Consider the following 11,002-nt stretch of genomic DNA (forward strand, 5'->3'; position numbering starts at 1 on the left):
AACTCCATGGATAAAAATAAAGAATACAAGCAGAGGAACACATTTGGGAGGGGACACAAAAGAGGAAGTGAATTGTCAAGTTTGAGTATGCATGGAATATCTATCCATATTGGCAGTAGTTGGGAGACCTGAGTGTAGGATAATCTGAAGCTAAAAAAGAAAAAGAAAAGAAAAGAAAAATTGAGCCTAGAATTAAAGGACTTTATGTAGAAATGAAAATTCAAGAAACAAGGATGGGTAAAATTCCCCAAGGAAATGAATAAAGGTGAAGAAACATTAGTCTACATTCTCAATGAGACTAGTGTAGTGTCACTGGCCAAAGGAAAGAGGTGATAAGATATCACCATAGGAACAAGTCCCAGAGGACTGTACCAATGCTGGACTTGGAAATGAGGTGAGTATGACTGGCCATTAAGAAACCCCTTTCTAAAATCTCTGTACCTTCCACTCAATTTCACTGTGAACCTAAAAGCACTCTAAAAATAAGTCTAACATTTATAAACTTTTAATATTTTTCTTTTTTGTTAATTTCTGTGAAGGCATAAAAATATCTTTAAAGAAAAGAAAATCTTTTTATTAAAAGGGTGATGGTAGAAGCCAAATAGTAACAGATTGAAGAGTGAATGAAACAGGATTATCAAGCCAGAGAAGGGAATAGAAGAAGTGAAGGAAAGCAGAAGATTGGAAAGCAGTGTGAAGAGGGAGGAAATAAGGAATTTTGGGATTAGAGGAACAGCAGCATGCTTGAAATAAGGGTGACTGACACAGAACGGTCCTAGAGGAGGTAAGAACAGGTGGAAGGTGGGCTTTGGAAAGAGTAAAAACACTATCCTTACCCAATCTTATTCTCATTCTCTCCCTGCCACCCCCTTTCCCACCCACTCCCATCTTTTCATCTTGTCGAAGAGAAAGATGAAAAGGACTAGAAAAAAATGAGTGAAAAATCTTTTAGTTCTGAAATCCTGATCCTCCATAATTATACCATCCTCGTCGCTTTCCCTACACACACACCCATATATACAGGTATGCATATATACCTTCCCTAATATGTATAATATACATTACGTATACACTTTAGTATTAATTAGCATGTTTTCTACTTATTCTGGATGAACACATGAAAATGTATAAATATAGATATACAACATTGTCTTCACCTGATCAGCCCTTGATTGCTGCAGTTAATGGAGAAAAAATAAGCTTCATGGTATCTTAAATACTGAAATTTTAAAACTTTGTCATCCCAAAGTCTATCACCTCCTTTTATCATAGTTATCAAGCTTATATCAAATAAAATCTGTCTGTCCCCTATTTCCTGCCCTTGGGATGGATAAGGATATGTATTTCCAAAAGAAATAGTTTAAAGGTAGTCAGTAAGTTGGAAGGAAAGAACTACGCTGGATATTCCACAAACTGGCCAGTTTGTCTCTAAATAAATCAAGAGGTGGCTTTGCATTAAGGAACTAGAAGTGTCATTTCCAACTTGTGATTTCTGTGAATATTGGATTCTACCCAAGCTGGGTTTTAAAAGCAAATAAAGAAAGCCCAGGGCCTAGGGGAATGTCACCTATTCTGAATCACTTCCAAATTTCTGTGGCTAAATAAGGTGTTAGTTTGAGCACAGCAACTTTCTGACCTCTCTGTACCAGTAAGACCCTGCCTTAAAAAATTATGCAGTTATGTTGGAAGACAAAGCAGCCAATCAAAATAGAGAAAAGAAAAGAAAGAACATGTTTATTTTGCAAAGTTAAACATCACATCAGCTTTTCTGAAATACTTTGGAACTTAAAGTCAGCAAGCATACAAAATGTGTTTTGAAACTTTTTCATTTAACTGTAGGTTAGCATGTTCCATGTGTCATTTTGTATTTTGAAAGAGTATCAGGAAAAGTAAACTATTTAAGAAGTACTTGTAAAAAAAAAAAAAAAAAATCTTCCAATCTCGTCAATAAATTTTTAAGAACACAAACATAAATTAATTTAACTCTATAACGTTTAAGAGAAAATGTTTACTTTTTCCAGCCTCCGTTACCAGAAACATGCCACACTATTTGTGATAAACCATTCCTTTTTGTGGAAGAAGCTAAGTCTAATTTTGTGAAATGAGGAGTTATTAGAGGAGGGAGAAGCTGAGGATTCAATGTGGAAAAGGCTACAGCAGGAAACACTTGTCATAGCACGCCCCTGCCATCAGACCACCAGAAACATGAATTATACATTTAGAAACCTTGCTGCATTGAGAATTTTATCAAGAAGTTTTCATAAATCCCTGGTTGAAATATCACAAGGTATAAAAATAGAATGAGGGAGATATAAGATTAAGTCATTACATGCCATGCTTGAGAAATTCCAGGAGACCACAATAAAGTTATGATTTGTCTATCCACCTTTTAGTAATTCAGCCTGAAATGTGGCTTACGACCATTCCAAAAAATGAAAGTAATCAAATAACTCCACTTACCATATAAATCAATCATAAGTGGTCTCCAGACCAAGAGAGACAGTAGGGGTTAACAATAACCAATCATGACTATTTTGAAGGGGGAGTCAGGGAGACAAATCTTAATATGTTACATGGAGAGGAAAATAAGGGTTGTCAATAAGCTTTACAAAATGTTGGCATGTGTCTCCCTCTCTCTAAAAGATATTGTCAGTATTGTATTGCATTTGTGTCTAACTTTTAAAAATTATTGCAACCAGGCCCCATTAGTGACTATCAAATGCATTTTTATAATTTTTCAAAATAAGGGGAAGAAAATATGGTAGGTGAGTACTGTTATTGTTCGTGATGATCTCCCCCATTTGAAGTTTTGTCCAAAAGTAGAGAAGGTCAAAATTCTATTTTCTCAATCTTCTGGCTATATTCTGAAATAAAATATACCGTTAAATGATATATTTGCTCTCCATTCCAAACTGGATGCAATTGATTTTAACTGACTAAATTATCTAATCTCTGCCAAGAATTTTATTTCATTAAGAAAATGATATTATGGAGCATGTGAGATCATAGTGCAGACTAAACATAATGCCAAAGGAGTTGGGAGAATGCTCCACACCGAAGGTTTGATTATTTGCAGATGGAATATGGAAAAAAAAAAAAAAAAAGAATCAGGTCCCAGGGGTAAGCCTAACCAATCCTGGTACCACTGCCACCTACCTTGTAGCACAAAAGCCAAGAAAATAACTAATCTTCCAAGCTACAACACCTTTTTAAAAAAATACCAATTACTTTTCTTCCTGGAAAATAATACTTAAGTGACACTATCCAAAACAAAGGGGAGAAAGGGAAATGTTGGTACCACATAGGCCCTAACATGTCAACTGTCACTGCTGACATGATTTGGCCAGTAGTCAAGCATTCACTGAGGAACTAATTGAAATCAATCTTTTTTGGGGAAAGCCAATTGTTTGGTATGCCCAACAATTGGTGTAGGATCAATCAGTGGACATGAGATCAATTAAAACCAGCTTAAGTTTGTGAAGAGGGACAATTCACACAACTTGAGTTAGATCTCTATTCATTTCAATACTCTCACAATGCAATCCTTAAGCTTCCTTGCAAAGCAGAAAAGCTACTATCACCCTACACTGTCTGGCCAGCCCTTTAAGTAGTTCCACTTTTAATTAAAAACACAGTACACCCTTTGTTGGTACAGATAGTGTGGTCACTTTTAAGGACCACAGTTATTTTAACCAGAAACTTGGGATTTGTAAAGGGACATCTGTTGAAAAGAAGAAGAAGAAAAAAAAAACAACAACTTTGATAGTTTTTTTACACCCTTACCAATTTACACGTTCTTGAAAGCATTTGAATTTTATTAAATTGAAAGGTTGATTTGGCACAAGCTACTACTGCACAGTTTAGAGTTAGAATGTCAGTGCTTTGGGATGTGGATGGTAATCGTTACAAAAGATTCTGCTATTTGAGATAAATAGGTTCTGCTTCAGATACCTTAGAAGGCATAGGAAGATTCTTAGAGATGGCACTGCAGAGAAGGCATGCAGTATCCCTTCTGGCCGCAGGAGTGCTGTAATGTCCTTTTCCACCAAACAGCATCTCTGCATTAAGTTCTACTAAAACAATATGCTTAGTTCTTCCCCACTCAACCACAATGGGACAGGCAGTGTGGATCAGAAAGCTATCACTGAATTAGTAAGTCATCTAATAAGGATCTAGCAAAGGATTTTAGATATTTCTATATTTTGCAGACATCAAGCACTTTAGTTTTTCTAAGTAGACTGCAGCTTTGACTTATAAAAAGAGGAAAAGCCTCTCCAAACACTTTTGACCATAGTGTAATCAAAAATTGCTGGCTCTGCCGAATACTCGAAAGAAAGTACTGGGATTGAGAAAGGAATCAGTTAGGAGGGGAGAAGAGAGGAGATGAAAAGGGGCTTTTTCAAGGCAAGTATCAATATCAAACTCTCATGGCCTTTGGGAAGAAATTTCTAGTATTTTTAAGTAAAATAATTTCTGAAAGTAAACAATTTCCAAAAGTCAGAAATCGGGGGAGAGGGAGGGAGAGAAGTTGGAGGGGGTTTATCCTTACCAGCCGCAGATACAGAGACAGTTGAAGCGCAGGGACTACAGAAGTCGCACACCATCAGTTATTTGGAGCTCTGCGCTCAGGTGGGCCAATCTCTAGCTCTACCCCTAGGTGAGAACAGCTTAACAATGTCCTAAAAAGCCATCAAAAAACTAAGGTTCGGAAAGTCCTCCCTAAAATCTGGATGCAGGACCGGAGTTTACATACAATGAGTTATAAACAAATCACGTCACAGGTCCAGTGAGACGTTTACATTTTGGAGAAGAAGAGAAAGTCAAGATTCATGAACCCAGTGACAAATTCTAATTGCGCAAAAGTCCAAAGTGGCAAAGTGCCGGATGAAAATAGACAGCTCTCACCAGGTCCCTGGGAAGCGGCTGCTGCGTACCCTTCCTGCGCGGGTAATTCGATGCGTGTGGTGGGTGGTTTATGTTTAAATCCCCCCAGAAAATTGAATCGTGTCTAGCCGCCCTTCTTCTAAAATGCACTTGGATTAGTTGCATCTCCAGCAGACTCCGAGACAGAAATATGCACTAAATCTGCAGGAAAGCGAGTTCCCAGAAACCTTTCTGGAGGCTTCCACCCGCCTTCTCCGCTATGCACAAGTGATGGAGAGGGAGGGAGCAGTTAAAAAGCCGCAAGTGAATTTCATTGAGAACAGAAGCCTCCACCGGTGTAGCTGCTTTTGCAAAGCATATGGAGAGAGCAAAGTGGGGCCTGTTTTAAAAACAAACCTCTGCAGGCGAGGACTCCCCAGAAAACCAGCGCGGGAATAGCTGCTCAATTCAGAAAGTTCCCATCTCGTCGCAGGTTCCAGAAAAAAGATCTATGTTTGCCTTTTTCTGGAAATGGAGGTCCTCCCCCTCGACTTGGTACCCCTCCCCAAGCTCCGGAATACAGACACACGCGTGGGCACACCCACACACCACACACACACACTGTGCTAGGTCAAGTCCAAAGAGATCTGAGGCCGGGTTTGGGGCGCACGTGGATGGGGAAGGTAAAACAAATGTGCTACAGGGAAGATGTTTAAGAGGACAGAGAGAACAACGACCAAAAAAAAAAAAAAAATGCATGCCAAATAAGAAATACGTTCTGAAGAGACAAGTTCAGGTGAGGAGGTGGGGCAGCGAACGTGAGTGCGGACCGCACTACTTGGCCCTGAGCGCCCGAGTGGCGCCCAGCTCGCCCAGCTCCCAGCGCGTCTCGCTCCGGCTCCCTGCGCCTCCAGGGTACAGAAACACGGAGTGTTCTGTAGAGCTCCAGGGTCCTAAAGGTGGGGAGTGGGGACCCGCAAAAGCTGGGGTGGAGAGCACAGCCCTGCCCATCTGAGTCCCTGGAGCCAGGGCGTGAGTGAGCACCGCCACAAGCCACCCCTGAAGCCCACACACCTTTGGCAGAGAGAGACCCACCTCGCTTACTGCGTCTCCATCGGTTGCCTTGGCAGTGGCTGTAATCCATGCAGTTCAGAATGATGAGGGCAAAGGAGAAAAGGCGAAACTGCATCTGGACGGTCGGGCGGGGGAGAGACGCCTCTCAAAGTCTAGGAACTGGAGGGCTAGCCCAAAGAGCCGGCGCCGACCGCGCTGCTGGGGAGGACTCAGAGGCAGACTCGCCACTCACCCCCGGGCCGCACCGGTCAGTTCAGCGCGATCAGCATCTCTCCGCCACGAACCTGAGAGATGAGGGAAGCGAAAACAGGGTGTGTGGGGGATGGAGAGAGCCCCGGAGTGGCAGCTGCGCCTTCGCGCGTCCCAATTTAAAGAAGAGAGGGAAGGAGGAAGCGAACCCACTGCCTAGCACGAGCCGCGGAGCGGCTTAATCCAGAGCGGGCAGCTGCGGACTAGTTGGAGAGGAAGGTGATTACAATCAGTGAATTAGCAACCTCTGCCGAGCCCTAAGCTCCAACCCGGGGGCATAGGGCGTTGTGCCGGCGCTCCGAGGAAAGGAAAGAGCTCCAAAGACACTGAGAGTGCAGGGCTAAAAGAACCCTCTTAGGCCATTTGGAATCCACGGCAGGGTACCCAAGCGCCGCGGCTGCGGCTGCCTTGGGGTGGGTTGCCTACCGTGCGCACGTCTCGGGCGGCGCGGCCTCCCTAGGCTCGGTGCTCCATGCCGGGCTCGGGAAGCGAGCCGCTTGGTTAGCACGTGGGCTGGGGAAAAGTTTGCCGAGACGGGCCGGGAGCGCCTGGCAGCTCCGGGATTCCAGCGGCCGCCACGGTGTTGGCGGCGCCGGGCAGAAGCGCGGAGCAGCGGGTGCAGCCCCTGGGATGCTCCGTCCCCGCCCGCGAGCGCGGTCCCCGGGCTAGGGGTGCGCCGGCTCTCACTCTCTACGTCCCTAACCAATTGTGTCGCTTCCTGCGCTTTCTCCACGCTCACTTCACAGCTAAGATTTCGTTCTTTCCGAGGTGTAGAAAGCAGAACGCTCCCGGGAGGACGAAGTGATCCGAAGGGATGTGGCTAGCGCACTTTCCGATGGAGATGCAGACTGGCTGAGGCTCGGGATGCTTCTATAAGTAGGTGGTGCTGTGGTCCAAGGCATCTAAGTCTAGGCTGCCTTGCAGTTCCTGGGTCCTAAAGCCAGAAACGCCCCGGTTTCCCTGAGGTCCTAAAGAACGTTGACCAGCCAACAGCTCGCCTAACTCGGGGGGAATCCTCTTCGGGCTTTCCAAAGTGCGAGGGATAAAGAGTAGCTGGGATGCAGACGCCCCCTGACCTTGCTGGGTCCCAGAACCCGGCTGTTCACCCCCAAGGAGTCCTCTCCAGAGCTCTAAGGTCAGTTCCAATGGCAGCGCCAACCTTTCTGCAGGGGGATCTGACTGAAGGACTGATGACTCCTTTAAAGTTGTGCAATATGCCACACCTCTGCCACTTTTTAACTTACATCTTGTCCATGTTTTGCAGGAAGGTATGGTAGCCGGCTGAAATTATTCATAAAATGCGCCCCCACTTTGAGGAGTGAGATGGGTATTCCGGATAGCTTTCGCTCATCCTCAGAACTGTTATTTACTTTGTTTCTCCTCCAATAAAACTAACAAAAACCTGTGATCCATTGCCTGAAGTACTCAAGAAGTTGGGGCCTTGATTCTTTAAAAATAATTTTTAAAAGTTCACTTCCCACTAAAGTATTTTTCATTCTTAATCCTCCTCCCATTTCCAAAGTCTCCTGAATTAAACTTTTAGGTGCTCTGGGTTTGGGGAAAATATTCTGTTTAACAAAGTGTTACATTAAATAGACTTGATGCCATCCAATTTCATTCTAGTGAAATCTGTCCTGCATTCACTATTGTAGGAAAAAATGTATGTATTCCTTAAGCAAAAGATAAGAATTTATGCCACTAACCGTTGGCAGTATGAATGTCTATAGATATGCCCACAGTTACCATATTATTATGATAGCATTTTATACTAAATTCCCTTTTCTATTCCTTCAGTTTCAGAAGATGTTCAGAAATTTGATGACTTAAAAGACAGTCATATAAAAAGAATATTGCAGTACTCATATTTATTAACTATTCTATTATTGCCTATTCTTAACTATTTTACAGACTCACTATTACATAGTGGTATTTATGTGCTAAGAATTTCAGCAGTGTGCCTTTGATGCATGCCTGAGAACACCCAAGTAAATCTGAGTTGAGGTCATTGGTCCCATTTCATAGATAAGAAAATCCAGTCCTGAGACTGGCCCACAGGGCGCAAAGAGAGTTGACAAAACACATTTCAGAAACAGTGGATCTGTTTCTTGACTTTTGAGTCCTTGATTTTTATCACAGAATTTGGAAGCAATTGGAAACATTTCAGTGTAGGGAGTGGCCCCAGTGTTTGGCATAACTTGATATTTTTTGATCATCTTGATATGATGCTGAATATCTCTTCAGCACCATAAATACTACTTCTTTCCAAATATAGTCATATATGCACATAACAAATGAATTGTACTTACAAAGGAGTTAAATCTATGGGAGAAAGGAAGTCTTCCCTAAGTAAGCCCCCCCCGCCCCCCCGCCTCCTTGCAAGGCTTTGAGATCCGTTCCAGATAAATGGTAATCAGTGTCCTTTAAAATATTTAAAGGCAAAAGTAAACAGAAGACCAAGCAGATCTAGCGCTACCATTAATCACCTGGGTCACTTTGGGCAATTTTCTTGGTCTCAGTTTCCTTGGCAGTATTTTTAGGAAATCTGCCCAAGGTCTCTTTCACTTCTACATGTTCTGGTTTACAATCAATTTTCTATTTTTACTAGGAAGTTTGCTGTGGTATCTAACCAGTGTGAGGGCAAACTCATCAGTGATGGTTCTTTGTGTAGAAAGAATAGGGTTAGCCACTGCTGTCCTTAGTTAAATTTACAGACCACTTTCACCCTTATCCCTTCAAAGACAACTTTCCATAATTTTAATTTTAATCCTTTGTGTTGTACAGTTGATGCATTTTTAGCCAGAAATACTTTTCAATTTAGTGAACCCTGAGATTCAGTTCATGAGGAAGAATTTTGAGAGCACTACTTCTGTAGAAAATTGGTTAATTTGTTTAGTAAGAAAAGAATAGGCTCTGAAAGAAAGGAAAATTCTTAATTCCTTCTTTTGCTCCCTCCTGGTCTATCTTTGCCTCTTAAAAGACACCAGTGAACCTTAAAACTCTGTCAGTTTTAGTTCTTGGGGTACTTGGAGTCTCACACTTAATCACTTTGGGGCTAATTTGTTGATAATGCAGACTTTTTTTTTTTTTTTTTTTTTTTTTTTTTTACATTCACTGAATATTTTTCCTGACTTCAAAATCCCAGGAATGTTCTTGTTACTAAAAAATACAACCCTAACGGATCCTAGACTATCATTAACTTTAATCCCATATCTCTGCTTCCTTTCATTTCTAAACTCTGAATGTGGTGTTGTTGAGGCTCACAGCTCACAGTTTCTCCATCTTGGAGACTCAATGGACTTTTTCTTCAAACTGAGTTTATATAGTGGTTTCATTAACCCAGCTTTGTAAATAGACTTGTGCCTGGGTTCTGTTTATAGAGAAGTATACTGAGGAGTTTGACTCTATACTACTCATTGGTGATAGGGAAAAATAACCGAGGGCAGAAGTGGGGGATGATGTTATAGATAGGAAATAACTTCTGTATTTTATTTTTTGACTTGTAATTGTTCATACAGCTCAGAATTCAATCCTTACAAAAGAGCATAACAGGGCAAAGTCTCTCCTACCTCCTTCTCTCAGGCATCCAGTTTTCCTAGAGTCAGTTATTCTTATACAAACTTTCAAGGTTTTTGGTATACTTCAGGAGATGTTTTGTGCTTATCAAACGAGTAACTTGATAATCTTTTGCTTATCAAGCAAGGAGAGAAGAATGTATTATATATATGTATATGCACATATATAGGTATACATATATGTGCATATACATATATATAATACATTCTTCTCTATTTTATAATATATTCTTCCTGTCTTTTATGCAACTAGTAGAATACTGTATTCACTAATCTGTACTTTGATTTTTTGTTTGTTTGTTTTTTTGAAATGGAGTCTTGCTCTGTCACCAGGCTGGAGTGCAGTGGCATGATCTAGGCTCACTGTAACCTCCGACTTCCTGGTTCAAGCAATTCTCCTGCCTCAACCTCCCGAGTAGCTGAGATTACAGGCACACGTGACCATGCCCAGCTAATTTTTGTATTTTTAGCAGAGACACGGTTTCACCATATTAGCCAGGATGGTCTCGATCTCCTGACCCTGTGATCCGCCTGCCTCGGCCTCCCAAAGTGCTGGGATTATAGGCATGAGCCACCATGGCATCAGTTCATAGAGAACTGTCCTGTTCTTTTTATACAGTCACATATTATATCATTGTATGACTGTATTTAGCCAGCCTCCCTACCAATAGACATTTAGATTGTTTTCATACTTTTTATATCTTAAGCAATACTTCAATTAACTTTTTCATGTGTCATTTTACCTTTCCATTATAAATTCTTAAAAGTAGAAAAGTTGAATCAAACAGTTGGATATATGTGTGTGTGTTCTGCAAATTGCCTTTCACAAAGGTTCTTTCATATTATACCATGTGAAAATGCCTATCTCTAGATGCTGGCCAACACTTTTTGACTTTTGACACTTGTAGGCAAAAAGTGGTATCTCGGTAAAGTGCTAATTTGTATTTGTTTTCTTTTAGATGAAATTTTGTGTGTCTTTAGTATGCTCCACCCATTTGTATTTTCTTTTCCATGAACTCTCTGAAGATATAATTTGCCTATTTTTCTATTGTGTTCTTGGTCATTTGTTTTTGTTTGTAGAATTTGCATATACTGATATATATTATCTTTTGTGACTTGAGTTGCAAATATTTTTCCAAGTTTCTAATTTATCTTTTGACTTTGTTTTTGATGTATATTAATATGTAAAAAATTTTAAATACTTTTACATAGTACAGTTTGCTGGTCTTATCTTTTATAGCTTC

General features: G+C 41.2%; 1 protein-coding gene across 2 annotated transcripts in view; it reads right to left on the reverse strand.

The window, feature by feature from the left end:
• RSPO2 (R-spondin 2) overlaps nucleotides 1–7,046 on the reverse strand; it is a 176,742-nt gene extending 169,696 nt beyond the window's left edge. For both annotated transcript variants that reach the window (XM_073018316.1, XM_073018315.1), the window contains exon 1: nucleotides 5,959–7,046. In XM_073018316.1, the coding sequence (XP_072874417.1) occupies nucleotides 5,959–6,052 (94 nt within the window). In that variant the 5' untranslated portion in view covers nucleotides 6,053–7,046. The remainder of the gene's footprint in view (nucleotides 1–5,958) is intronic.
• Between the last annotated feature and the right edge of the window lie 3,956 nt (nucleotides 7,047–11,002).

Source organism: Chlorocebus sabaeus, chromosome 8, assembly GCF_047675955.1.
Source record: "Chlorocebus sabaeus isolate Y175 chromosome 8, mChlSab1.0.hap1, whole genome shotgun sequence".
Classification (NCBI taxonomy): domain Eukaryota; kingdom Metazoa; phylum Chordata; class Mammalia; order Primates; family Cercopithecidae; genus Chlorocebus; species Chlorocebus sabaeus.